Raw genomic sequence first — 25,244 nt, 5'->3', positions numbered from 1 at the left:
AGGTGAAGGTGACCTTCTCCGAGATCCTCCCAGTACCAAGAGCGGATGGAAAGCAACAAGGGAAATTGCAAGCTATCAACGCCTGGATGAGACAATGGTGCGAAGAAAGCTTTGACTTCGTGCGCAACTGGACGGCGTTCTGGGGAAAAAACAAGTACTACAGAAAGGATGGTCTACACCTCAACAAGGAAGGAGCAAGAGTATTGGCAGGCAACATGAAGAAGGCCATCGAGAAGGCTTTAAACTAATAAATAGGGGAAAGCTGACAGTCGACCATGAAGGAACCATGGGCTACTACTCATACACAGGAGGGGACGACCTCACAGCAAATAAGGGAGACAAGACAGGAAGGGACAACTCAGACACAGGAGGGGATGACTACACAGCAAACAAGGGAGACAACACAGGAGCGGTTAAGGATACCGTGAAAGAAACAGTAGGGACAACAAAGAGTAGAAAGTCCAAAAAGGTAACACGAAAAGAACTCAAATGTATGTCTACGAATGCTAGAAGTCTAGGAAACAAAATGGAGGAACTAGAGACAATAGCAAGACATGATAAATTGGAGATCATTGGCATAACAGAAACATGGTGGACTGAAGAAAACAAATGGGACACAGTACTACAGGGATACATACTATATAGAAGAGATCGAGTGGGGCAGAAAGGTGGAGGTATTGCCCTATATGTTCAGGAAGGAGTAGAATCTGTTGGAGTGGCTACGACGGAAATGAAAGAGAAGCTGGAGTCCCTCTGGATCAAGATTCCTGGCCAAAATGGATAAGACACGAAAATTGGCCTTTACTATCGTCCCCCAGGACAGGCGGAGGAAACTGACTCAGAAATGATAGAGGAAACTAAACAAGAATGCAAGACGGGCAATGTAATAATATTGGGAGACTTCAATTTCCCGAGGATAGACTGGAAACTAGAAACCTCCAACTGCGGCAAGGAGGCCAAGTTCCTGGAGGCGCTAGGGGATTGCTTCCTGGAACAAATGGTAAAAGAGCCGACAAGAGGCAATGCCACCCTGGACTTGGTCCTAAATGGCCTCACGGGACCGATAAAAGAAGTAGAAGTCACGGTCCCGCTGGGGACGAGCGATCACAATGTGATCAACTTTAAACTTGACATCGGGAAAAGGAAACGTGCCAAAACCTTAACCACAACCTTAAACTTTAAAAAGGGTAAATACGATCGCATGAGAGCCATGGTAGAACAACTACTCAAGAGAAAGGTGGACAAACTTGAAATGGTAAACCAGGCATGGACCCTACTGAAAAATACTATCACAGAAGCACAAAATCTCCACATTCCGAGGATTTCCAAAGAAGGGAGAACAAAAGGTAAGGGAGAACCGGCATGGCTTACCAGAAAGGTGAAAGAAGCCATAAAAGAAAAAAAGGGCTCTTTCAAAAAATGGAAACGCATGAAAACAGCTGAAGCTTGGAACAAACATAAAGATGATCAGAAGAAATGTCACAAGGTGGTGAGGAATGCCAAAAAGGACTATGAGGAAAAAATAGCGCAAGAGGCCAAAAACTTCAAGCCCTTCTTTAGATACGTGAAAGGGAAAAAACCCGCAAAAGAGGCAGTGGGACCCCTGAATGACCAGGGAAGAAAAGGGTACATCAAGGAAGATAAACAAATTGCAGACAAACTAAATTCCTTCTTTGCGTCCGTCTTTACGAAGGAGGACACTGCAAGAATACCAGAAGCAGTGAAAGTGTTTAGAGGAGTAATAGAAGACAGCCTCACCACAGTTGAAGTGAACTTGGAACAGATATACTACCAGATTGACAAACTTAAAAGTGACAAATCCCCTGGACCGGATGGAATTCACCCGAGAGTCTTAAAGGAGTTGAAGGTTGAAATCAGAGAGTTATTGCAAAAACTTGCCAACCTAACAATCAGAACTGGACAAATACCAGACGACTGGAAGATAGCAAACGTCACGCCAATTTTCAAAAAAGGATCGAGAATAGAACCGGGCAACTACAGACCTGTAAGCCTTACGTCTGTCCCTGGAAAGATGGTAGAAGCACTGATCAAGGATAGTATAGTCCGGCACTTGGATACACATGACTTGCTGAAACCCAGTCAACATGGCTTCAGGAAAGGGAAATCATGTTTAACGAATTTAATTCAATTTTTTGAGACTGTGAACGAACAAACTGATAGCGGAAAGCCGGTGGACATAATATACTTGGACTTCCAGAAAGCGTTCAACAAAGTTCCACACGAAAGACTTCTCAGGAAAGCCATGGAATAGAGGGAGATATACAAAGATGGATAGGCAAATGGCTGGAAAACAGAAAGCAGAGAGTAGGCATAAATGGGAAGTTCTCTGACTGGGAGAAAGTGACTAGTGGTGTACCCCAGGGCTCGGTACTTGGGCCTATCCTATTTAATATTTATATTAATGACCTGGAAGAAGGAATATCCAGTGATATCATCAAGTTTGCAGACGACACAAGGCTATGCCGGGCAATTAGATCGCAGGAGGATAGCGAGAAACTCCAGAGCGACTTGTATCAGTTAGAGAAATGGGCAGAGCAATGGCAGATGAAGTTCAACGTGGAGAAATGCAAAGTAATGCATTTAGGCAGTAAGAATAATGAACACGAGTATAAAATGTCAGGCGCAACGCTGGGTAAGAGCGAACAAGAAAAGGACCTGGGTGTACTGGTAGATAGTACCCTGAAGCCGTCTGCACAATGTGCAGCGGCAGCAAAGAAAGCAAATAGGATGTTGGGCATGATAAAGAGGAGAATCACGAGTAGATCGGAGAGGGTCATAATGCCACTTTATAGAGCAATGGTCAGACCCCACTTGGAATACTGCGTCCAACACTGGTCCCCCAAACTAAAGAAGGATATAAAACTGCTGGAGAGGGTGCAGAGGCGAGCAACAAAGCTAATAATGGGTATGGAGAAATTGGAATTCAAAGATCGACTCACAAGACTGGGATTGTTCTCCCTTGAGAAAAGGAGACTGCGAGAGGATATGATCGAGACCTTCAAAATACTGAAAGGAATTGACAAAATAGAGCAGAAAAAACTATTTACATTGTCCACTTGCACACGTACAAGAGGACACGAAATGAAGCTGAGCGGAGACAAATTCAAGACGAATATCAGGAAGTTCTGTTTCACGCACAGAGTGGTGGACACCTGGAACGCTCTCCCCGAAGAGGTTATTGCGCAATCGACTGTCCTAGGATTTAAAAGCAAACTAGATGCACATCTCCTTATGAGAGGCATAGAAGGATATGGGTGACTACAAATTATGCCAGGTGTACACCTGGGAGGGCCTCCGCGTATGCGGATCGCCGGACTTGATGGACCGAAGGTCTGATCCGGAGATGGCGCATCTTATGTTCTTATTAGGGGCAAAAGAGCACAAGGACTCCATCTGGCAGTATTGAGGCAAAATGAAGAGTTTTGAAGGGTCTGGAGAACTTTGAAAACTAATTGAGGAATCCAAGATGGCCACCGAAGCAGATTTGGCTTCAAACAGTTGAATGCATTACACAAAATAAATTTTTTAAAAATCTAAAAAACAGGGTTTCAGAGGTAGGGGACTCTCAGAGATGTGGCAGAAGCTCTCAAAAACACCCTTTTGAGACCCTCCCCACCAATTTTCCCCATAGGCTACAATAGCCTTGTCACAGTGCCATATGCAGGGAAGGTGCTGCAGCCTCCCTCAGCTATAAGATGTAGCTTGATCCAGAGAAGAATTGCTGCCTCCACCAGGAAAATCATCCAAATGCTGAAATCTTTGGGCTGCCAGTCAGACCAGAGTTGCTGATCCTCAAACCCATGCGGAACCATGCAGGTGAAGGGGCAGGCAAACTCGCAGACAGCACCCTGAAAGCCACTCAAGACCACTGCAGGTGCCTCACAGCCTGTGCTCGAACTCCTGATAAATCAGGTAGCAAGCAAGCAAACTACAAGGGTCACAGACCCTGAGCTCCAAAAATGTTCCTGCAAGCTGGCCAAACAGATCCCCAAGAGATTAACCTGCCGGATGAAAACATAAGAACATAAGCATTGCTTCTGCCAAGTCAGACCATAGGTCCATCATGCCCAGCAATCCGCTCCCGCGGCAGCCCCGCAGGTCAATGACCTGTAAGTGATCTATTACTCTAAAGCGTTACTATATAGTAACCCTCTAATTGTACCCCTCAATCCCCTTTTCCTTCAGGAATTCGTCCAATCCCATTTTGAAACCCAAAATCGTACTCTGCTCTACCACCTCCTTTGGAAGCGCATTCCAGGTGTCCACCACCCTCTGAGTGAAGAACTTCCTAGCATTAGTTCTGAACCTATCCCCCTTCAATTTGTTTGGGTGTCCTCTAGTTTCTGTTGCCCCCACCAGCCTGAAGAATCTGTCCCTCTCTACCTTCTCTATACCCTTCATGCTCTTGTAAGTTTCTATCATATCCCCTCTAAATCTCCGCTTTTCCAGGGAAAAAAGCCCCAGCTTCTCCAGCCTCTCAGCGTATGAAAGATTTTCCATGCCCTTTATCATTTTTGTTGCTCTTCTCTGGACCCTTTCGAGTATCGTCATATCCTTCTTGAGGTATGGCGACCAGTACTGAATGCAGTACTCCAGATGTGGTCGCACCATCGCCCTATACAGTGGGAGGATAACTTCCTTGGTTCTGGTAGTGATACCTTTTTTGATAATGCCCAACATTTTGTTCGCCTTTTTTGAGGCCGCTGCGCATTGTGCCGCTAGTTTCATTGTTTTATCCACCAAAACCCCCAAGTCCTTTTCTAGGTTGCCTTCCCCCAATATCATCCCCCCCATCATGTAGTTATACATCGGGTTTCCTTTCCCTATGTGCATGACTTTACATTTATCTACATTGAAGCTCATCTGCCATTTATTTGCCCACTCACTCAGCTTGTTCAGGTCCCTTTGAAGTTCTTCACATTCCTCAACAGATCTAACCTTACCGGAGAGTTTTGTGTCATCCGCAAATTTTATAACTTCGTACTTGGTCCCTGTTTCCGGGATGCCAATCGTGACTCCTTTCCAGTCAGAATAGTGTCCCTTTACTCCTACCCTCTGTTTCCTGTCCGCCAGTCAGTTTCTGATCCATCTATGTATGTCCCCTTCCACCCCGTGGTTCCACAGTTTCCTTAGTAGGCGCTCGTGAGGTACCTTGTCGAAGGCTTTCTGGAAGTCCAGGTACACTATGTCAATGGGGTCACCTTTGTCCAATTGTTTGCTTATTCCCTCAAAGAAGTGCAGTAGGTTCGTTTGGCAAGATCTTCCAGTACAGAAACCATGCTGGCTTGTTCTCATCAGCCTATTTTTTTCTATATGCTCATTGATACGGTCCTTGATTAATGATTCAGCCATCTTCCCTGGAATTGAGGTTAAGCTGACCAGTCTATAATTCCCCGGGTCGCCTCTGGATCCCTTCTTGAAGATAGGTGTAACATTCGCTATCCTCCAGTCTTCCGGGATTACCCCTGTTTTCAAGGATAGGTTGCAAATCTGCTGCAGTAACTCCGCTATTTCGCTTCTAAATTCTTTTAGTATTCTTGGGTGGATTCCGTCTGGCCCCGGAGATTTATCAGTTCTTAGTCTATCTATCTGTTTGAATACGTCTTCGAGGCTTACCTCCATGCACGATAATTTCTCCTCCTGATCCCCCTTGAATAATTTTTCCAGTTCCGGCACATTGGATGTGTCCTTTTTAGTGAAAACTGACGAGAAGAACGTGTTTAATCTGTCCGCCACCTCCTTTTCCTCCTTTACAACTCCTGGTCGACTGTCGGCTTTCCCCTTCCTCTCAGTTTAAAGCCTGCTCTATTCTTTTCTTGACGTTGTTTGCTAGTAGTCTAGTTCCCAGAATGGTTTCCTTCTGCATGGCTCACGAGCACTGGGAGAATACCCTACAGTTCAGAATGACACAACCATTGCACTAGAACAGTAATTTAAAATTAACCCACTTTAACAGCAGAATGGAATAAACTCCTGGGTTATATATGGCAACAAGGGAGTTTGAGCGTGTTTAAATGTTTGCTAAAGCACTGTTTGTTTTGCCACATGAAATATGGGTGCTAAAGAAAATGATTTTTTTTTTAACTTTGTTTGTATAGTTTGATATAAAGAGGTTGTGGTGGGGAAAAGTATAATGGAATTAGTAATCTATAAGATGATGTGATGATTTGATTTTTGATGTTTATTTTATGTGTGTCTGGGTTATTAAGATGGTATTGTATTTGTATGGTTATGTATTTTTAATGTGAGCATCTGTGTATTTTATTATATATGTGTTTTTGGAACCCACTTTGTATAAAGTAGGATATAAATAAAAACCATAAACAACTTTGTAACAGATGCACTAAACTCCAACACCACAGTAGAAAATACTGTAGTGGAAGCAATTTTTCTTTTACTGGCAATGCTCAGCACAACAGCACGCAAATTATATGCATGCTATTCATGAGGAGAATCACCAGTAAAATGGGGAGGAACTGTGGCTGGCACTTACTCAGAAGAGCAATCGCTAAGCACAGCTCCTCCCTCCTGTTAAGCTGCTCTCCCTGTCTCAATCTGAGCCACAGGTGTTCCTGAAGCAGCAGGCTCAGCTGTTATCAGCTGAGCCAGCAGGGGAAGCACCAAAATCGCCGACCAGAGGCGTTGTGGGGGAACCCTGCTGGCTCAGCTGTGATCGGCTGGCAGGGAGAGCACACACAAAAAAAGTGTGACCCCCCCAATGCTGCAAACCGCCTCACACCCACATCCTTTTATTTATTTATTTTTTTTTAATTGGCAGGAGGGATGCCCACTTCCTCCTGTCACAGGTCTGGGCACCTCCATGCCAGAATCCATCCCACCGACAGCCTCCAAAATGCCAACCCACCTCCCAAAACAAAGCACTGGTGGTCCAGTGCGCCTTCAGCTCAAGTGCGCCTCCCCCCCCCCCACAAACATATCCCTACCTTAAGTTAAAAACCGGCAGGAGGGATGCCCACTCCCTCCTACCACAGATCCAGGCCCCCTCCAAACAACCCACCCCTGACATCACCCCTGCCAAAAGCACCAACACCCTCCTGCCGTAAGTCTTACTTGCAAGTAAATCTTTTGTGCATTGAGGCCTTTGTAAGAAAGGGGTTTGGTAAATAGCCTGTCTAAAGAACCAAAGTATTTATATTTTTTTGGTTGAATACCTGTCACTGACCAGCGGGAGAAACCCAAGCAGTAGAGCTCATTTGCATAAGAGCTGCAAATGCTGCTTGAAGCTGTCCACTCACCCTGAGTGGACTGTGGTGCTGAAAAGGACAGCTCCCAGCATAGAGCGCCCAGAAAGCAAGGAGCTGGGCAACCCTCAGAAGTAATGCTGGTCTGTAGCCTAACTCTTGGTAAGCCCTGAAGGCTACTGCTGACTGGTGCAGTGGAGTAGGGTTGCCAGGCTGACCAGTCCTGACAGTAGAAAACCTATTGGTGGGAGGGTCTATGGGGACCTATACACCAATGGAGAGATCTGGCCCTGGAATGAAGCCTGGTGGTGGGAGGGTCTGGAGGAACCTATACACTGGCAGGAAAGAGCTGAGAAGCAGCCAGAGACCTGGTAGAGCCTGAGTTGAGACGCTTAGGCTTGACGATCAGAGGGGGGACCAGTGAAGAAGAATCCAGGCAAGTCCTCAGTGTGTGAGTCTGCAATAACAGTGTGTGAGTCTGCAATAACAGGGCCGAGAGACTGGGAGAGCCCTCGGTGCATGTGTGCAAGATAAGATGACTGACCAACAGTCCTCAGTTCGTGTTGTCTGTGAGAAGATGACTGAGGGGTTGGGAGAGCCCTCAGTGTGTGTGTGTACTCGATGAGACGACTGAGTGACAGAGCAGCTATGAGTCTAAGTGGGTATGTCTGCAATAAGATGGCTGAGGGGCTGGGAGAGTCCTCAGTGCATGCTTGCAGGATAAGACAACCGAGCGACAGAGAAGCTGAAGAGCCCAAGGACCTTGGGAGCATTGGCCAAAGGACTGAGAAGCAGTGGATGGACCGGCTGGGATGGTGGCAACCAGCAGAGAGACCAGTAAATGGCACCATACACTGCTGAAGACCTGGAAGACTAATGCAGGGTCAGAGGAAGGACTCTTCAGAACGAGGAGTCCGGGGAGGACCTCGGGATGACCAGGTGGTCAGGAAGACCTGGTCACGGATTTTAGCATGCTGTGTGTGTGTTTAACTGTGTTGTGTTGTTATTTTAAAAGAGACCTGAAAAACAAAGGTGTCTGGGGGTGTGGATATGTGACAGGTAACACTGCTTGGACCGGTCACATGGTGACAGTAGTTTAGGAAACAAAAATGTTCTCACTTAAAATTGCATAAAATCAACGAACAGCTGCTTTCAGAATGGATTGTGCAGTCATCACGTATTTTAGTTTCATACCAATTTAATTTTGTTTACTTGAAAATTTATTTTAAAAAAAATAACTTACCTCTAAAAGTCACACTGTCATGGCTTTTACTTTCACTGAGACTGCGACATAATTGTAAACTGCAAAATTTAAAAAAAAAAGCATAAAAGAAAGAAGTTTTACTTCCACAAAATAAATTTTAGGAACTTAGACTAATGACTGGACATCAGATTTATTCACGATACACAGAAGCTAAAAGTATTAGGGAACCATTTATAAGCTACATGATGGCCGTAACATATATTAAGCTGATTTACCACTTTAATTTTCCTTTATCATTTTGCTATAATACACAAAAATCAGACACAAAGTATTATGAACCATAACTCAATGCTGGAAGCAACTTCATAAGCTTATCAGTATGTCTTCCCATTTCTTTCCCTTTACCTCCTTCTCAGCAAAACCTTTGTTTGGGAGATGGAAGAAAAGAGATGGATAGCGACAAAGAGGAGAGGGCACTCTACTTTTCACTTCTATTTGAAAAGTTTTCATATCTAAATCTAAACTTGAAGAAAAAATTGGTAAATTAATACTCTATTTTCAGTATTTTTACATTAGATATTTTGCCAACTAGACTACAAGAAAACATTTCTTCCAGAAACCGTTTTATAAAAAGAAAAAAGGAAGAAAAATCTTACAGTCGACGCCGCTTAAGTGCATGCCCTTCGGACTGGGTCGCCACGTGCGCTTAAATCAGGGATCTCAAAGTCCCTCCCTGAAGGCCGCAATCCAGTTGGGTTTTCAGGATTTCCCCAATGAATATGCACTGAAAGCAGTGCATGCAGATAGATCTCATGCATATTCATTGGGGAAATCCTGAAAACCAGACTGGATTGCGGCCCTCAAGGAGGGACTTTGAGACCCCTGGCTTAAATGGAGTGTGCGCTTAATAGGAGTTGGGTGGAGGGGAGGGGGAGTTAAGCCGGCTCAGTTTAAATATGGCGCATGGACTGCTGGAGCCTAAAGTGCAGGAAAGCTATGCCCTACAGCTTGAGTAGAAGCAGAGCACTCACTTTCCCAGCTGTCCCAGCGCTTAAGCTGCTGTGTGAAGCCTAGTCATTGTGGCCAATCTGTTCTGCTTTCCTGGCTTTCCTCCCAGTCAGAACGCGATTGCATTTAACCGGAGTGAATGTAACGTGAAAGAATAGAGGTTGGATCTATGACATCAGTGTGCATAAGCGGATTGAGTGCTTATCCAAACTGCAAATATCCAGAGTTTACGTCCATTGACTTTAATGTAAAAAAACGGGACCGTAGCGGTAGGGTGCAGATAACTGAAGCATGCACTTAACTGACGTGCACTTAGATAGAGTCGACTGTATTTCAAAGTTATACATTTGGTACCTACATCCACAGATACCAAATCCAATGGGAGAGGCTTACATGGGGAACAAGAAAGTGAATTATGGTTTAAGATAATGAATTACACTTCTCCCTCCCTATTCATGGGGGTTAGGGGCAGAGCTGGCACGCAAATAGGGAAAATTTACAAATAACTTTTGGGCCGGCTCTGACCCATCCCTGGACCTTACCTGGTGGTCTAGTGGTGACGTGGGACAGGAGCGATCTTCCTACACTCCTGCCCCGTGCAGAGACGTGCTGTGAGTTCCTGTGGTCTCACGAGACTACAACAGATCCAGGGCAAGCAGAGACAAATAACAGACTATGGACTTTTCCTCCAGGAATTTATCCAAACCTTTCTTAAAACAAGCTATGCTATCTGCTTTTACCGCAACCTCTATCAACACTTTCCAGAGATTAACTATTCTTTGAGTGAAAAAATATTTCCTCCTATTGATTTTAAAAGTCTTTTCCTGCAATTTCATCGAGTGTCCCCTAGTCTTTTGACGGAGTAAAAAAAAAATCAATCCACTTGTACCTGTTCTACTCCACTCAGGATTTTGTAGACTTCAATCATATCTCTCCACAGCCTTAGTCTTTCCTCATACGAGGAGTTCCATCCCCTTTATCATCTTGGTCGCTCTTCTTTGAACCTTTTCTAGAGCTGTTATATCTTTCTTGAGATAAGGCGACCAGAATTGAACACAATACTCTAGGTCAGGGGTAGGCAATATCAATCCTCGAGAGCCAGAGCCAGGTCAGATTTTCAGGATATCCACAATAAATATGCATGAGGCAAGGAGGCAGTGCATGCAAATCCATCTCATACATATTCATTGTGGATATCCTGAAAACCTGACCTGGTTCCGGCTCTCGAGGACTAGAATTGCCTACCCCTGCTCTAGGTGAAGTCACATCATAGAGCGATACAGAGGCATTATAATATCTTTAGTCTTGTTAACCATCCCTTTTTAATAATTCTTAACATCTTGTTTGCTTTTTTGGCCACTGCCACACATTGGGTGGAAAGTTTCATTGTATTGTCTATGACAGTGGTTCCCAACCCTGTCCTGGAGGACCACCAGGCCAATCGGGTTTTCAGGCTAGCCCTAATGAATATGCATAAGAGAGATTTGCATATAATGGAAGTGATAGGCATGCAATTCGGGTTATTCTTCCCAATAAGCATCACTTTGCATTTATCCACATTAAATTTCATCTGTCACTTGGACGCTCAGTCTTCCAATTTCCCAAGGTCTGCCTGCAATGTTTCACAATCCACATTCGTTTTAACAACTTTGAACAGTTTAGTGTCATTGCAAATTTAATCACTTCACTCGTCATTCCAATTTCTCGATCGTTTATAAATAAGTTAAATAGCACCGGTCCAAGTACAGATCCCTGCGGCACTCCACTGTTTACTCTCCTCCATTAAGAAAAATGGCCATTTAACTCTACCCTCTGTTTTCTATCTGATAACCAATTCCTAATTCACAACTGAACTTTGCCTCCTATCCCATGACTCTTAATTTTCTCAGGAGCCTCTGATGAAGAACTTTGTCAAAAGCTTTCTGAAAATCTAGATACACTATATCAACCGGTCACCTTTATCCACATGTGTACGTACTCACACCTTCAAAGAAGTCAAGCAAATTGGTGAGGCAAGATCACCCTCAGCTGAACCCATGCTGACTCTGTCTCATTAAATCATGTTTGTATACGTATAAAGTATAAGGGAAGTTCAAAAGACAATTATGATGATCACCAGGATATACATCCAACTGCAGTATATAGTCCTTATATTTGGTGAAGAGGAGCCAGTGTGTATTTCCTGTTACTTACAACACATCTCATTCAGGACATTATATTAGCTAGGTAAGTGTTGGAAGAAGAAATCCATTCCATTCTCTCTAGTTTGGGATGGTTAAAGTCTCATATATACTGTATATTGCATACAGAAGCTAACTTATGCCATGCACGGGGGGGGGGGGGGGAGGCATTGTTTTCAGCAGGTTTGGTCATCCTTTATTCAAAACCAAACAAGATTATCTAAGTTCTGATATCAAGAAAGTGTGGAACAGGGCACCTGGGATTTCTTAAGGAGAGGAGATAGTGAATGCTGTGAATGGGCAGACTAGATGGGTCATTTGGCCTTTATCTGCTTTCATGTTTCTAAATGACCTTATAGTCAAAATATTAAGAAGAAATTAAAAAAAAAAACAGGAATGTTCTGTCTTGTCATATTATTTTAAAACCTGAGTTTCCTATCACATTATAAAAACATAAAATTATATTTCTGTTATCTCTCCATTTCTTACCTACCTCCCAACTTCCCCATGAGACTGTCATTTGGAGTGCTTTTATTTCACTTATATATACAGTATTCCAATAGTGACATTTTTTTGCTTACCTATATGTCCTGACCTAAGGAAAAAGGTAGTGGCTTTCGAAAGCTAGTCAAATACACATCATTAGGTTAGCCCAGACATGAGCAAACTACGGCCCGCGGGCCATATCTGGCCCATTTAGGTGTTTAAATCAGCCCGCTGACCGTCCGGCCCTTCTCCACGACTGGTGTGTGGAAGCAGCGGAAGCGTCACCGCTGCCACCAACCTCCGTCCACTTGTGGCAGGCGTGAGCTGCAGCGCTTTAGGGGAATTACTCCCTGGCTCTTCTCCTGCAATCGGCCCCGCACAGGGGGCAGAGCGACTGGTGTGTGGAAAGAGCGAGAGTGTCATACCGGCCTCCGTTCGGCACGGTTTAGCAGGTGGCGCGGTCGTGCATCACAAATGGCCGAGAGGAGGCCTCACGCTTGAGCGGATGAAGAGCTTGTGGCAGGTGTGAGCTGCAGAACTTTAGGGGAGCTGCTCCCTGGTTCTTCTCCTGCGCAGTGGGGCCACTGTGCAAAGCACCAACACTGCTAGTTCAGGCAAGTACTGAGAGGGGAGGGGGCTAGGAAGCTGCTGGACTAAGGAAAATAAAAGGAAAGCTGCTACTGGACCAGGGAGGGAAGGTTGCAGGCTGGGAAGCTTTTGGACTAAGGAAAATAAAGGGAGAGCTGCTTCTGGACCTGGAGGGAGGGAGGAGAGATACTGCGGGGAGGGGAGGAGGGAAAGGGAAGGGAAGAGAGTTACTGTTGGATAGGGGGAGGAGGGAAGGGAGAAGGGGTACTGCTGGACAGGGGAGGAGGAAAAAAGGAAGGAAACAGCTGGCAGGGAGATTGGAGGAAGGGAAAGGGTCAGGGTGGAATGGAGAAATCAGAAGAGGGAAAGGGGAGAGACAGAGGAATGAGAAAATAGAGAGAGATTGATGCTGAGAAGGGGGTCAGCAGAGAAATAAGGAGAGAGGGACAAAGATACTAGATCTGGTGTAGGAGAGATAAAAATGAAGAGAGCAGTGAAGCTGGAATGAATCATGTAAAACAGAGAGAGGGGCACGGGCTGGATGGAAAGGGGAGAGGGGAATAGAAAGAAAGCAGATACCATATGGAAGGGGGAGAGGGCAGACAGTGGATAGAAGGGGCAAATGCTGGATTAAAGAGATAAAGAGGGCAGACTGGAAGGAAGAGAGTGAATAGAAGATGAAAGCAGACAACAGTCTGTCCTTTTGTTTGGTGGGGGGGGTTCTTTCTGCCTTAGCCCTTTCTCTTACAATCAAGAAATAAGGAGAGAGGGACAAAGATACTAGATCTGGTGTAGGAGAGATAAAAATGAAGAGAGCAGTGATAGAATGAATCATGTAAAACAGAAAGAGGGACACGGGCTGGATGGAAAGGGGAGAGGGGCATAGAAAGAAGGCAGATACCATATGGAAGGGGGAGAGGGCAGACAGTGGATAGAAGGGGCAAATGCTGGATTGAAGAGATAAAGAGGGCAGACTGGAAGGAAGAGAGTGAAAAGAAGATGAAAGCAGACAACAGTCTGTCCTTTTGTTTGTGGGGGAGTTCTTTCTGCCTTAGCCCTTTCTCTTACAATCATCATTCTGTGGCGCATCAGAACCCCCCCCCCCCAGTTGCCCGGCCCCTCTGGCAAATTTAAAAGCCCATTGTGGCTCACGAGTCAAAAAGTTTGCTAACCCCTGGATTAGCCCAATAAAAAAAAATCATCATCTTATTTTACTCTCTTTTTTTGTTGTTATTACCTTTAAAGTGGATTAACATAGTAACTACACTATTTTATCCATTTTGGGAAATAACAGCACCAAGGCAGTAATGACCAAGGATCAGTCAGGAAGAGAATGTTTGTTAAAATATTCAGAGCTTAGGAGAGCACTTTTAACATTTATGCGCCACATCAGTGTGAGGAAGGAGAGAGGAGGAACACACACTCCCCTCCTGAAACTTTTAATAAGCTTCCAAGGAATATGGACCAGAAGGAAACATGACAGGCTTTTATTTTTGCAAGCCTAAATGGGCCAAAGCCATTACTACACCTTACTGCAACTAGGAATGAACAAAGTTTCTGGCCAAAGTAATGCGGATTAATAAATAAATTCTAAAGTACCACACACTGCCATTTAGTCAATAGCCCTGTTAAGTATTTTGAAGACCTTGCTAAAAGAGAACAAAAACCAACAGCAGCAGTAAGAAGTTCACCTATTTATACTGGTAATACATAAATCCAGTTTAGTGACTAGAAAATATACCAAAGCTTGAACTTTGTTTCCTGTGAATAGGGATTAATAGGAACGCAAAGATTTGTTCCTTGAAGTGTGCTCTAGCCATATTATTGTAATCAAAAATTAATTAATTAATTTTACCTCTATTCACAACTACAGTCGTGTGAAAAAATTAGAACACCCCAGGAAATATTCAGTTCTTTCTTAAGAAATGTTCACATATCAATGTCAAATCTTTTTTTTTTTTTTTTAATCTCTGAAAGCACTGTGTAATTGCAGGTAAACAACAAAAACTTTCCTTGATTTACTCATAGAAAGATATCCACAAAAATGTGTATTCTAAATGAGGAATAAATTATGACACCCTACACCCTAATAGCTAGTGTTACCCCCCTATGGCTGAAGTAACTGCAGTTAGATGCTTCTTGAAGCCATCAACCAGTCTCTGACATCAGTCTGAAGAAAGTTTGGCCTACTCCTCAATGCAGAATTCTTTCAGCAGTGAGATGTTTGAAGGGTTTCTTGCATTTACAGCCTGTTTCAAATCACCTCACAGGATCTCAATGGGATTAAGATCAGGGCTTTTACTCGGCCACTCAAGGACTCTCCATTTCTTAGTTTTCAGCAAGTTCTTGGTGGATTTACTGGTATGTTTTGGGTCATTGTCGTGTTGCAGGGTACAGTTCCTCTTCAATTTTCTTACAGATGGTCTCACGTGTTCCTCAAGCACCCTCTGATACATGGTAGAATTCATAGTGGATTCTATGATGGTGAACTGGCTAGGTCCTGCTGCAGCAAAGCATTCCCAAACCATGACACTTCCACCTCCATGCTTCACAGTTGGTATGAGGTTCTTTTCCTGGAATGCTATATTTGGTGTACGCCAAACATGTCCTCTTTTCTGATGTCCAAATAATTCAATTTTAGACTCATCTGTCCATAAAACACTATTCCAGAAATCCTGGTGTTTTGTCTACGTTCTCTATGGAAAACTTCAGTCTGGCTTTGATATTAAATTTGTGCAATCTCTTTCTGATTGTACAGGCATGCACTTTTACATCAACAGTAGCAAGAGCCTGCTGATGCTTCTTTTAGCATCTTGCAGTCTGCTCTGGGGGTCAACTAGTGTGGATGGCCCGATCTAGGCATGTTGGCAGTTGTTTGGAAAGTCCTCCACTTGTACATTATTTTCCGGGCCGTGGAATGGCTAATGTCAAATTCTTTTGAGATCTTTTTAAAACCCTTACCAGAATTATAAACTGTTACAATCTTCTTTCTAAATGACTCGGACAGCTCTTTTGATCTCACCATGATGTTCACTCTCACCGCAGCAGTCATGAGCACACCAAACTAAATGTCTGAAGTTTAAGTAGGGCAAACATCCTTCAAAATGCTGAGTAACGATGTTCTAATCATGTGCACCTGATGTGATACACCTGTGTGTGATTTGAGCCACTTTAAGTGGGAGGATATGCGGGGGTGTCCTAATTTATTCTTCAGTTAGAATACACATTTTTGTGGATATCTTTTGTTTCGTTGAGTATATCAAGGAAAAGTTTTGTTGTTTACCTGCAATTACATCACTTTCTTTTCCAGAGATAAATAAAAAAAAGTTTTGATATCAATATGTCAACATTTCTTAAGAAAGAACTGAATATTTCATGGGGTGTCCTAATTTTTTCACATGATATAAAAAAACACAGCTATCTAATCTTACAGACATACACTTTGGAGACTACAAATAGGGACACTATTGAAGAATAAGAAAATAAGAAAAATAAGAAAACTGCTCACCCCACTCTAGCCAGCAGTTTAACCATCCTCTTTAACCCCTATCCTGGCATCCTGTTTGTCTGTCTTGATTATTTAGATTGTAAGCTCATTCAAGCAGGGACTGTCTCATTTGTCATTTGTGACTATGTACTGCACTGCGTATATCTGGTAGCACTCTAACAATAATTAATAGTAGCAGTAGTATATTAGATCAGTCGTACAGTTTCACAGAACTTGATTTCTGCAGGTGGGAATGCAATGTATCAGTTCATACAGTAGATACATAGTTTAAGGATTACACAAATTACTTCTTTCAAACTCCTTGTAAGTGTCCAAAAGACCCACTGATGATATAGCTTCATACATCAGAGGATGCCATTTTAGCAGCCAAAAAAACAAGTTATGGTTTATTAAAAATCAGCTGCTTTAACACACACCAACAGACTATTTTAATGCTGCTTACATTACAACACAAAGGTCTTGTTTATTAAAGTTCATTATAGTGCATTTTAGTCAGTCCCTAATGCATATCAGCACTTCTCAACCCAGTCCTCAGGGAATACCCAACCTATCAGATTTTCAGGATATGCACTATGCATATACATAAAATCTGCATATCAAAAAGCCAGCACATGCAAATCTCTCTCATACATATTCATTATGGATATTCTGAACATCTGACAGGTTGGGTGTGCCTAATGACTAGGCTGAAAACTACTGCCTTTTGAGATCTATTTTTTAATTCAAATATTTTCTTCTTTTTCAATATACAACAATATATAAAACAAAATCACAACTGCCTGTATACACAGATACAAAAGCAGCACAGTTCACCATAATCAGGTTATAGGGCTACATATTTTCCTATCTTAGTTACTTTAGCCATATAAGAGGCTAATTTACCCAAAGCAAACAATGGCTCTTATCTTTTATAGAAATGTACCATGTTCTACTAGGGTTGTCCAGAAAAATCTAAAGCTGAAAAAATTGTGATGCACTGGGAGAGGCCTAAGATTACGATTGGCCAGATACTTAAGGACCCTCAAGGAGACAATCAGGGCCTTAGGCCCCTCCCTCACTGGAAAGGGGAAAGTCCGCCTCCAGCTGGACTTTCTCCTACCAGGTATGGGGAAGGGGGAGGAATGCAGGGTGGGGGCCTGCAGCCGTAGAGGGTTGTCAGTAGGGGTAAGGTTCACAGGGTGCTCACCCCCTTCTGCCGCCACCACACTCTCCCAAACCTTTGGGCCCTCCCTGGTACCGCTAAGTACCCATAAACCTATGGGCCTTCCCCAGCACTCCTAAATTCCCCCGACACCCCCCACCCTCGTACATCTGTAGTAGAAAGTCCGGCCAAAGGGATGCTTACATCCTACAGCCAGCAGGCCCGCCACTCCAAAATAGCAGGCCTTCCCCTTCCCAGTGCATTCTTGGATGCACCAGGGAGGGGCCTAAGGCCCTGATTAGCTCAGATGCCACTACTAGAGATGCTACACTTTCCCCTTTCTCCATCTCTGTAAATAATACTGTCATTGTTCCAGTTTCCTCTGCTCGTAACCTTGGAGTGGTCTTCGATTCTGATCTCTCATTTTCTACATATATCCAATAAGCTACTAAGACCTGTTGCTTCTATCTCTTCAACATCAGCAAAATTCATCCCTTTCTCTGACCACACTACCCGGACCCTTGTTCAAACTCTCGTAACCTCACGCTTAGATTACTGCAATCTACTCCTAACTAGTATCCCTCAAGTGTTGCCTCTTCACTTGCAATCTGTGCAAAACTCTGCTGTGTGACTCTTCTTCTACCAACCTCGCTACGCTCATGTCACCCCTCTCCTTAAGTTACTGGCTCCCTATCTGCCATCGCATACAGTTCAAGATCTTATTCTGACCTACAAGTGTGTACATTCTGCTGCCCCTCAATATCTCTCCTTACTTCTCTCTCCTTATGCACCTCCCAGAGAACTCTGTTCCTCAAATAAGTCACTCTTAGCATCGCCCTTCTCCTCCACTACCAATTCCAGACTTCATTCCTTTTATCTAGCTGCCCCCTATGTCTAGAATAAATTACCTGAGTTTGTCCGTCAAACCCCTTCCCTTGTTTAACAGCAGACTGAAAATCCACCTTTTTGATATAGCTTTCAATCCTTAACCCTATTCCTCTACCCTCCAACCCAGCCCGCTGATTAACCGTTCTCCTTAACTGTATCCATAACATCCTGTTTGTCTGTCTTGTCTGTTAAGATTGTAAGCTCTTTCGAGAAGGGACTGTTTTCTCTTTGTGACTCTGTGCAGCACTGCGTGTATCTGGTAGCGCTACAGAAATAATTAACAGTAGTACCCCAATTAAACTGCTTGCTCCAGAATTTTATTTTATAGGATGGAGCAGACTCACTAAAAACTGCAGTCATGCGTTCAAGGATCTCATTTCGCTTTTTCCCTTTCTTGTGAGAAATTATCACTGAACTAGTATTTTAGCCCGTTACATTAACGGGTCCTAGGATATATGTCTGTCTGTCTTTATTTCTGTCTCTCTCTCCCTCCCGCTGACTTTCTTTCTGTCTGTCTTTCTGTGTCTCTCCCTGCCCCTGTCTTTCTTCTTTTCTTTCTGTCTCCCTTCTTCCTGCTGTCTTCATTTCTCTCCCCCCACTTCCCTGTGCAGCAGCCACAGCAGCATTTCCTCCCCCTTCATTTCCCTGTGCAGCAGCATTTCCCCCACCGTACTTCCCTGTGCAGCAGCAGCATTTCAATCCCCCTCCCACTTCCCTGTGCAGCAGCCACAGCAGCAGCATTCCCTCCCCCTCCATTTCTGTCCCCCCACACCACTTCCCTGTGCAGCAGCAGTGTTTCCCCTACCCCCGCTTTTCCCTTCCTGTGGTCTGGCCGGCTCCCTTAGTCCCTTACCGCCCCCCTTCCCTTCCTGCGGTCCCGACAAACCTGCCAATTCCAGCAGCGTCTGCAGCACTCTACAGACGCTGCTTCAGGGCCTTCTACTGCCCTGATTTACTCTGGCATGTCCCTGATTACATCAGAGACGTGGCAGAGCAAATCAGGACAGTAAAAGGCCCCGAAGCAGCGTGTGTAGAGTGCTGCAGACGCTGCTGGAATCGGCAGGTTTGGAGTCTGGACCAAGGGAAGGGAAGGGGGGCCGGTAAGGGACTAAGGAAGCCGGTCAGATGTCGGGAAGGGATGGGAGGGTCAGACCGCGAAGATATTACTTACGGAGTGAGTGGGGAGCTGGCATCGCCGCAAAAAACTTTATTAAGGGAGCCAGCGAGACCGTGAATGCGGGGCCGTTGTAAGATCGCATACGCACTCTTGCCGGCCACGGACATACAGATCAGGGAACACGCCGGTAAGAGTGCGCATGCACGGCTAGGGTTTTATTATATTAGATGGTACTCCAAATCTAACAATTTCTTACTTCATTTGTACGAGGACTCTCCTGACATCCTACCTCTTGGAATGTTAAGACTCACACTGAGCAACAACTGTGAACGTATCCTTGAGACATGTCACAACATGCACAGACTTGTTTCAACACACTTGCTACTTTCTTTCATATGTAGGTAGATAAATTATTGAACATCCCTCATATGTAATCTATTTTTTAATCCTTTTAGAAATGCACCCCTTTTGTTACCTGGATAAAATTGACTCCCCTTAATTTTAAGTCTTTAAACTGAATCTTTGAACATTTTCTATTCTGCTTCACACTAAAATTCATCCTCATAAAATGGCTTTAAAAGTCTACATTTTATTGAATATTTTTCACATTTTGTGTCAGCTTTGCATGCACTTATCATATTTTTCACTCTATAAGACGCACCTGACCATAAGACGCACCAAGGTGTACAGGAAAAACCAAGAAAAAAATACATCTAAACCAAATGGTGTACCCTGTACCCCCCCTCCCCCCAGTCTAAGAATAAACATCGTTGTGGTACTGTATTTCCATGTTTTTAACACATACACACAGAGTCTAAGAATAAACATCATTGTGATATTTCCATGGTTTTTACCTCCCACCTCCCATACCTTTTTAAATCCTGGTAGTCCAGTGGTGTATTTGCAGGATCGAGCTTTCCGCACTCCTGCCTGGGCCCGCGCCGTTCCCTGAATGGCTGCCGTCAGTTCTTGCGGGTCCCACCAGGAATGCAGAAAGCTCGCTCCTGCCGATATATCACTGGAGCACCAGGATTTTAAAAGGTAATATTCACTCCATAAGACGCACAGTCATTTCCACCTACTTTTTTTGGGGGAAAAAAGTATGTCTTATGGAGCGAAAAATACGGTAAATTTTCTGTCATCAGCACACCATATTTCACACCTTCTAGGAGACCAATGTTTTACTGAAGGACAAAGCATATACTCAGAAAAACAAAACTAAAAGTCATATCTGATGGAAGTGCATGTCACAGCAATTACAGCTTTGAGTCTTGTGGGATAGGTCTCCAACTTTGCATACCTATGTGGTCAATATTAGAGCATCCTTTAAATGAAAACCTATTCAAAGCTCCTTTAAAAGTTCCTTGAGAAATGCTGGTCAGCTCTTTGCAAGTCCTGCCCCAGGGTTTCAACTGAATCTAAGCTCACAGCTATGACTAAGTCCACTCAAGGACATTTACCTTTTTCTTTCTTAGCCAATCCACTAGAGCTTTGACTTTTATACTTATGGAAAGCCACAAGGATTTTCCTGTACTTTTCTCCATTGAATGTCCTACACTTTTCACTTCTTAGTTTTCCTTACCACATGCTCTGAGCAAGAGCAAGGATTATCTGTGCCATAGCCTAATCATTTGCCAGCTCCTTAGCACTCAAAGGCTGTATCTTTTTAGAATGTATACCCAGCAAGGAAAACCAACATGTATTACAGAATTTATCCTGTCTTCATGACAATTACCATAGTATAATAATTCAACACAAGCAGGGCCAATTCATTTTGTGTGGGAATGTGAAGGCAACACCAAAGATTAGCATTTAGGATTGCTACAAAAGTTTAAGGAAGGTACCACTGCTACTACTATTAATTATTTCTATAGCGCTACCAGAGGCACGCAGCGCTGCACAGTCACAAAGAGTAAGAAAACAGTCCCTGCTCGAAAGAGCTTACAATCTAAACAGGATGTTATGGATACAGTTAAAGGGAACAGTTAATCAGCGGGCTGGGTTGGAAGGCAGAGGAGTAGGGTTAAGGATTGAAAGCTATATCAAAAAGGGTTTTTAATTACAGGCTACAGTTTTAGGGTGGTATAACACAGCTAATGTCAAAGCTAAAACTGTAGCCCATAATTAAATAACCCTGAAGAAGCCGCTTGTTGGCGGCGAAACAGGTCCCCGTAGGATACAATATATGGGGCTGTAGCAGCGGTTCTATCTATGCCGCCAGAGCTCAAGTTGAAAGATAAGTGCTTTTGTTCTTAAGAGTTGTTTGTATAAGTTGGCTGTGAGTCTTATAACAAATATGCCATTTTGCACAACGCTATTTGCATTAGAGTAGAAAGAGTGAACAAGATTGTTTCATTCTCATCAAAAAAATTTTTTGAAAAATTAGAAACTGAAAAGAGATTGATTTAAAATAAAATATAATATTAAAATTTTTGAGTAGTAATTATTACAATTTTAGATTAAGTGTCACATAAATGCATGTTTAAAACATGAAGGTTTTGGATCTATGAAAGATACCCTCGCCACAATTCCTTATATGGATAATATCAATATGATCATTGGAGTGGCAATTCTGAAATTCTTTCCTTCATTTAATTAATTAATTAATTAATCTCCTAGTAGATTAATCCTTTTGAGGATCTGGCGTACACCAAATACAGCATTCCAGGAAAAGAACCTCATAACAACTGTAAAGCATGGAGGTGGAAGTGTCATTGTTTGGGTATGCTTTGCTGCAGCAGGACCTGGCCAGCTCACCATCATAGAATCCACCATGAATTCTACCATGTATCAGAGGGTGCTTGAGGAACATGCGAGACCATCTGTAAGATAATTAAATCTGAAGTGGAACTGTACCCTGCAACATGACAATGACCCAAAACTTACGAGTAAATCCACCAAGAACTTGCGGAAAACTAAGAAATGGAAAGTCCTGGAGTGGCCGAATCAAAGCCCTGATCTTAATCCCATTGAGATGCTGTGGGGTGATTTGAAACGGGCTGTAAATGCAAGAAACCCTTCAAATATCTCACAGCTGAAAAAATTCTGCATTGAGGAATAGGCCAAACTTTCCTCAGACTGATGGCTTCAAGAAGCGTCTCACTGCAGTTATTTTAGCCATAGGGGTAACACTAGCTATTAGGGTGTAGACTTTCAATTTATTCCTCAGTTAGAATACACATTTGTGTGGATATCTTTTCATGAGTAAATCAAGGAAAATTGTTGTGATTTATCTGCAATTACATCACTTTTTTTTTCCAGAGATAAATAAAAAATAAGATTTGACATCGATATGTGAACATTTCTTAAGAAAGAATTAAATATTTCATGGGGTGTTCTAATTTTTTCACATGACTGTTTGTATAAGATATTGCCTCTGATGTCCCTGCCTTAATTAAAACAAGTAGCTGAACAAATGTAAGCCATCAAGATAACCAACATAGTTCAATAAAGATTGTGATGAAAGTGAAAAGTTTCACTATATTGAACTGTAGTATAGAAACATACTTAGGATGTAGGAAATTACAAAATAGGTATGCACATTTGTTGCAGAACAGGATTTTAAAGCTCGTTTCCCAGCAACTATTTTGTGTGTACGGCATGTGTATGTTTAGCTGGCATCTGGACAGAAGCCATCACATGGATGGCCACTAGAAAAAGCATGACCATGACAAAGTGAGGCTTTAATTTATAGTTATGGCAATGCAATTAAAATTATTTTTAACAGACATAAACTAAAGATGACAATAAGATGCACCTATACAATCTAAATACATTTAAGCCAAACTGTGGCGTGTTTTTTGTTGTGGTTTTTTGGGGAGGGGGCTTTGGGGGGGATGCAGGAAAAGCACAATGAAAAATGGGAATGAACTGCTATGTACATATAAAACTTTACATATTAAAATAAACTCTTTTGAAACTGAGGTTTACTTGAATATTTCTTACGTTACTCCTTAGTCATCATAAGATCTATGTCCCAGTAAAATACAAGGACAAATTAAAAATTAAAGGCAATTGTTAAAATTATGCAATAATCAGAACAGAGATAGCGAAATGCAACATATGTACTCATACACTGCCTGTTGGATAGTTCATCCGCGCACAGTGCAGCACTTGGTCTGTAGTCCTGTAGCAGCCACAAGGTCAGAAACATGGATGCTCCATTGCAAGATTGCATCATTAAGAACATGTAGTAGTGCACTTTTTGGGAGCAGAGGAAGTGAAACTTGTGGAAATTTACCATCAGATATTGACTCAGTATGGACATAGCACCATGATTCAATGAGCGGGTAATAAGGTTTAAAGCAGGAAGAACAATTGAAACCAACGAAAGTCATTCTGGTCACCCATCAACATCGCACACGGCACATTGACAGGGCGGATGCCTTGATTAGAGAAAACTAACAGATAATGTTTTCTTAATTGGCAGCAAATTTGGATATCAGCTATGGATCTGCATTTGCCATAATGCATGATGACTTAGCATACAGGAAAGTCTGTGCATGATGGATTCCCAAACAGCTTACTGATCTGAACAAGCAACAGCATGTGGAGGCTGCAACCCAGTGCCTAAGGTATGAAGATCCAAATATTCTAGAGAGAACTGTCACTGGCGACAAGACATGGGTGCATCACTATGACCTAGAGAGCAAAAAACAAAGCATGGGGTGGCAACATCCATATTCTCATAAGAACATAAGCAATGCCTCCGCTGGGTCAGACCTGAGGTCCATTGTGCCCAGCAGTCCGCTCACGCGGTGGCCCAATAGGTCCAGGACCTGTGCAGTAATCCTCTATCTATACCCCTCTATCCCCTTTTCCAGCAGGAAATTGTCTAATCCTTTCTTGAACCCCAGTACTGTACTCTGCGGTTCAAGCGAAGAAAAAAATTCAATCAGCCCTCCTCCAAGAAAAACATGTTAAACCTTCTTTTAGGATATGAAGGGGCCTATTCTGGCACATTTCCAAGAACAGGGTGAACAGTGAAAATTACTATGCATTGCTGTGAAATTAACTTAAACCTGCAATTCACATCAAAAGAAGAATGTTGTCCAAAACAGTCTTGCTGCACATGACAATGCAAATCCTCCAAAAGCAGCAGTGATAGAGAGTGCAACAGCTTGGGTTTGAATATCTTCCACATCCTCCTTAGAGCCCAGATCTGGCGCCTAGCAATTACCACATCTTCGGTCCGCTGAAGGAGATGCTATGAATTTGCAGATTCATCTCTGATGAAGTAAAGGAAGTGGTTCTCACCTGGCTTCGGGAGCAGCCAAAAAACTTTGCAGGAATGCAGAAGCTAGTTGAACAATACAACAAATGTGCTGTCTTGCATGGGGACTATGTGGAAAAGTGATATGTTCAATTGCTCACAGTTACATCTATTAAAGTCATTAAATGTATTTTGCTTTTACTTTTTGGATTTACCCTCATACATTTGCAAGTCAATATTTAAGTAAAGCAACAGGAATCCATTGATTTATGAAAATTTGTTTATTGTGAGTCACAGACACTGGAATTTGAATGATTTTTAATGGCTCTAGAATACAAAGCTGTTACATTTTCAATCACAGCTTACAATTCTAAACCATTTATTTTATTAAAAGTTGTTTCTTCTACAGGTAACTTCTCAGTTGTTTTGAGGCAATTCCCTTCTTGTGTGGGCTAAAATAAATATCCCAATAATATGATTTATTATTACACTAATTGACTGAAATTAAGAATTGGCTAGAAACTAAGAACATCAGTGTCTCCTGCTTAATACACTCTTAAAGTAAAGTAAAAAAAAAAAAAAAGAAAGAAAGAAAGAAAGGGGGCAAAACAATTTTTTTCATATAACCAGGATTGCACCGTTTTGGCTTTTAAGAGTTAGCTAAGCATGAGAAAATGCTGGTTAGTAGG

The 25,244-nt window shown here is 42.8% G+C and overlaps 1 protein-coding gene across 12 annotated transcripts in view; it reads right to left on the bottom strand.

Moving 5' to 3' along the window:
• Positions 1-25,244, bottom strand: part of THOC2 (THO complex 2) — a 294,745-nt gene that overhangs the window by 256,740 nt on the left and 12,761 nt on the right. For all 12 annotated transcript variants that reach the window (XR_004539500.1, XR_004539501.1, XR_004539502.1 and 9 more), the window contains exon 2: positions 8,467-8,525. Coding sequence is in view for 8 of the 12 variants with exons in the window: in XM_033944982.1 (XP_033800873.1) it covers positions 8,467-8,525 (59 nt within the window). In the remaining 4 variants the exon portion in view is untranslated. The remainder of the gene's footprint in view (positions 1-8,466; positions 8,526-25,244) is intronic.

This window comes from Geotrypetes seraphini, chromosome 5, assembly GCF_902459505.1.
Source record: "Geotrypetes seraphini chromosome 5, aGeoSer1.1, whole genome shotgun sequence".
In the NCBI taxonomy this organism is placed as follows: domain Eukaryota; kingdom Metazoa; phylum Chordata; class Amphibia; order Gymnophiona; family Dermophiidae; genus Geotrypetes; species Geotrypetes seraphini.
The sequence above is the reverse complement of the archived record's forward strand: the minus strand, read 5'-3'. Positions and strand labels throughout refer to the sequence as shown.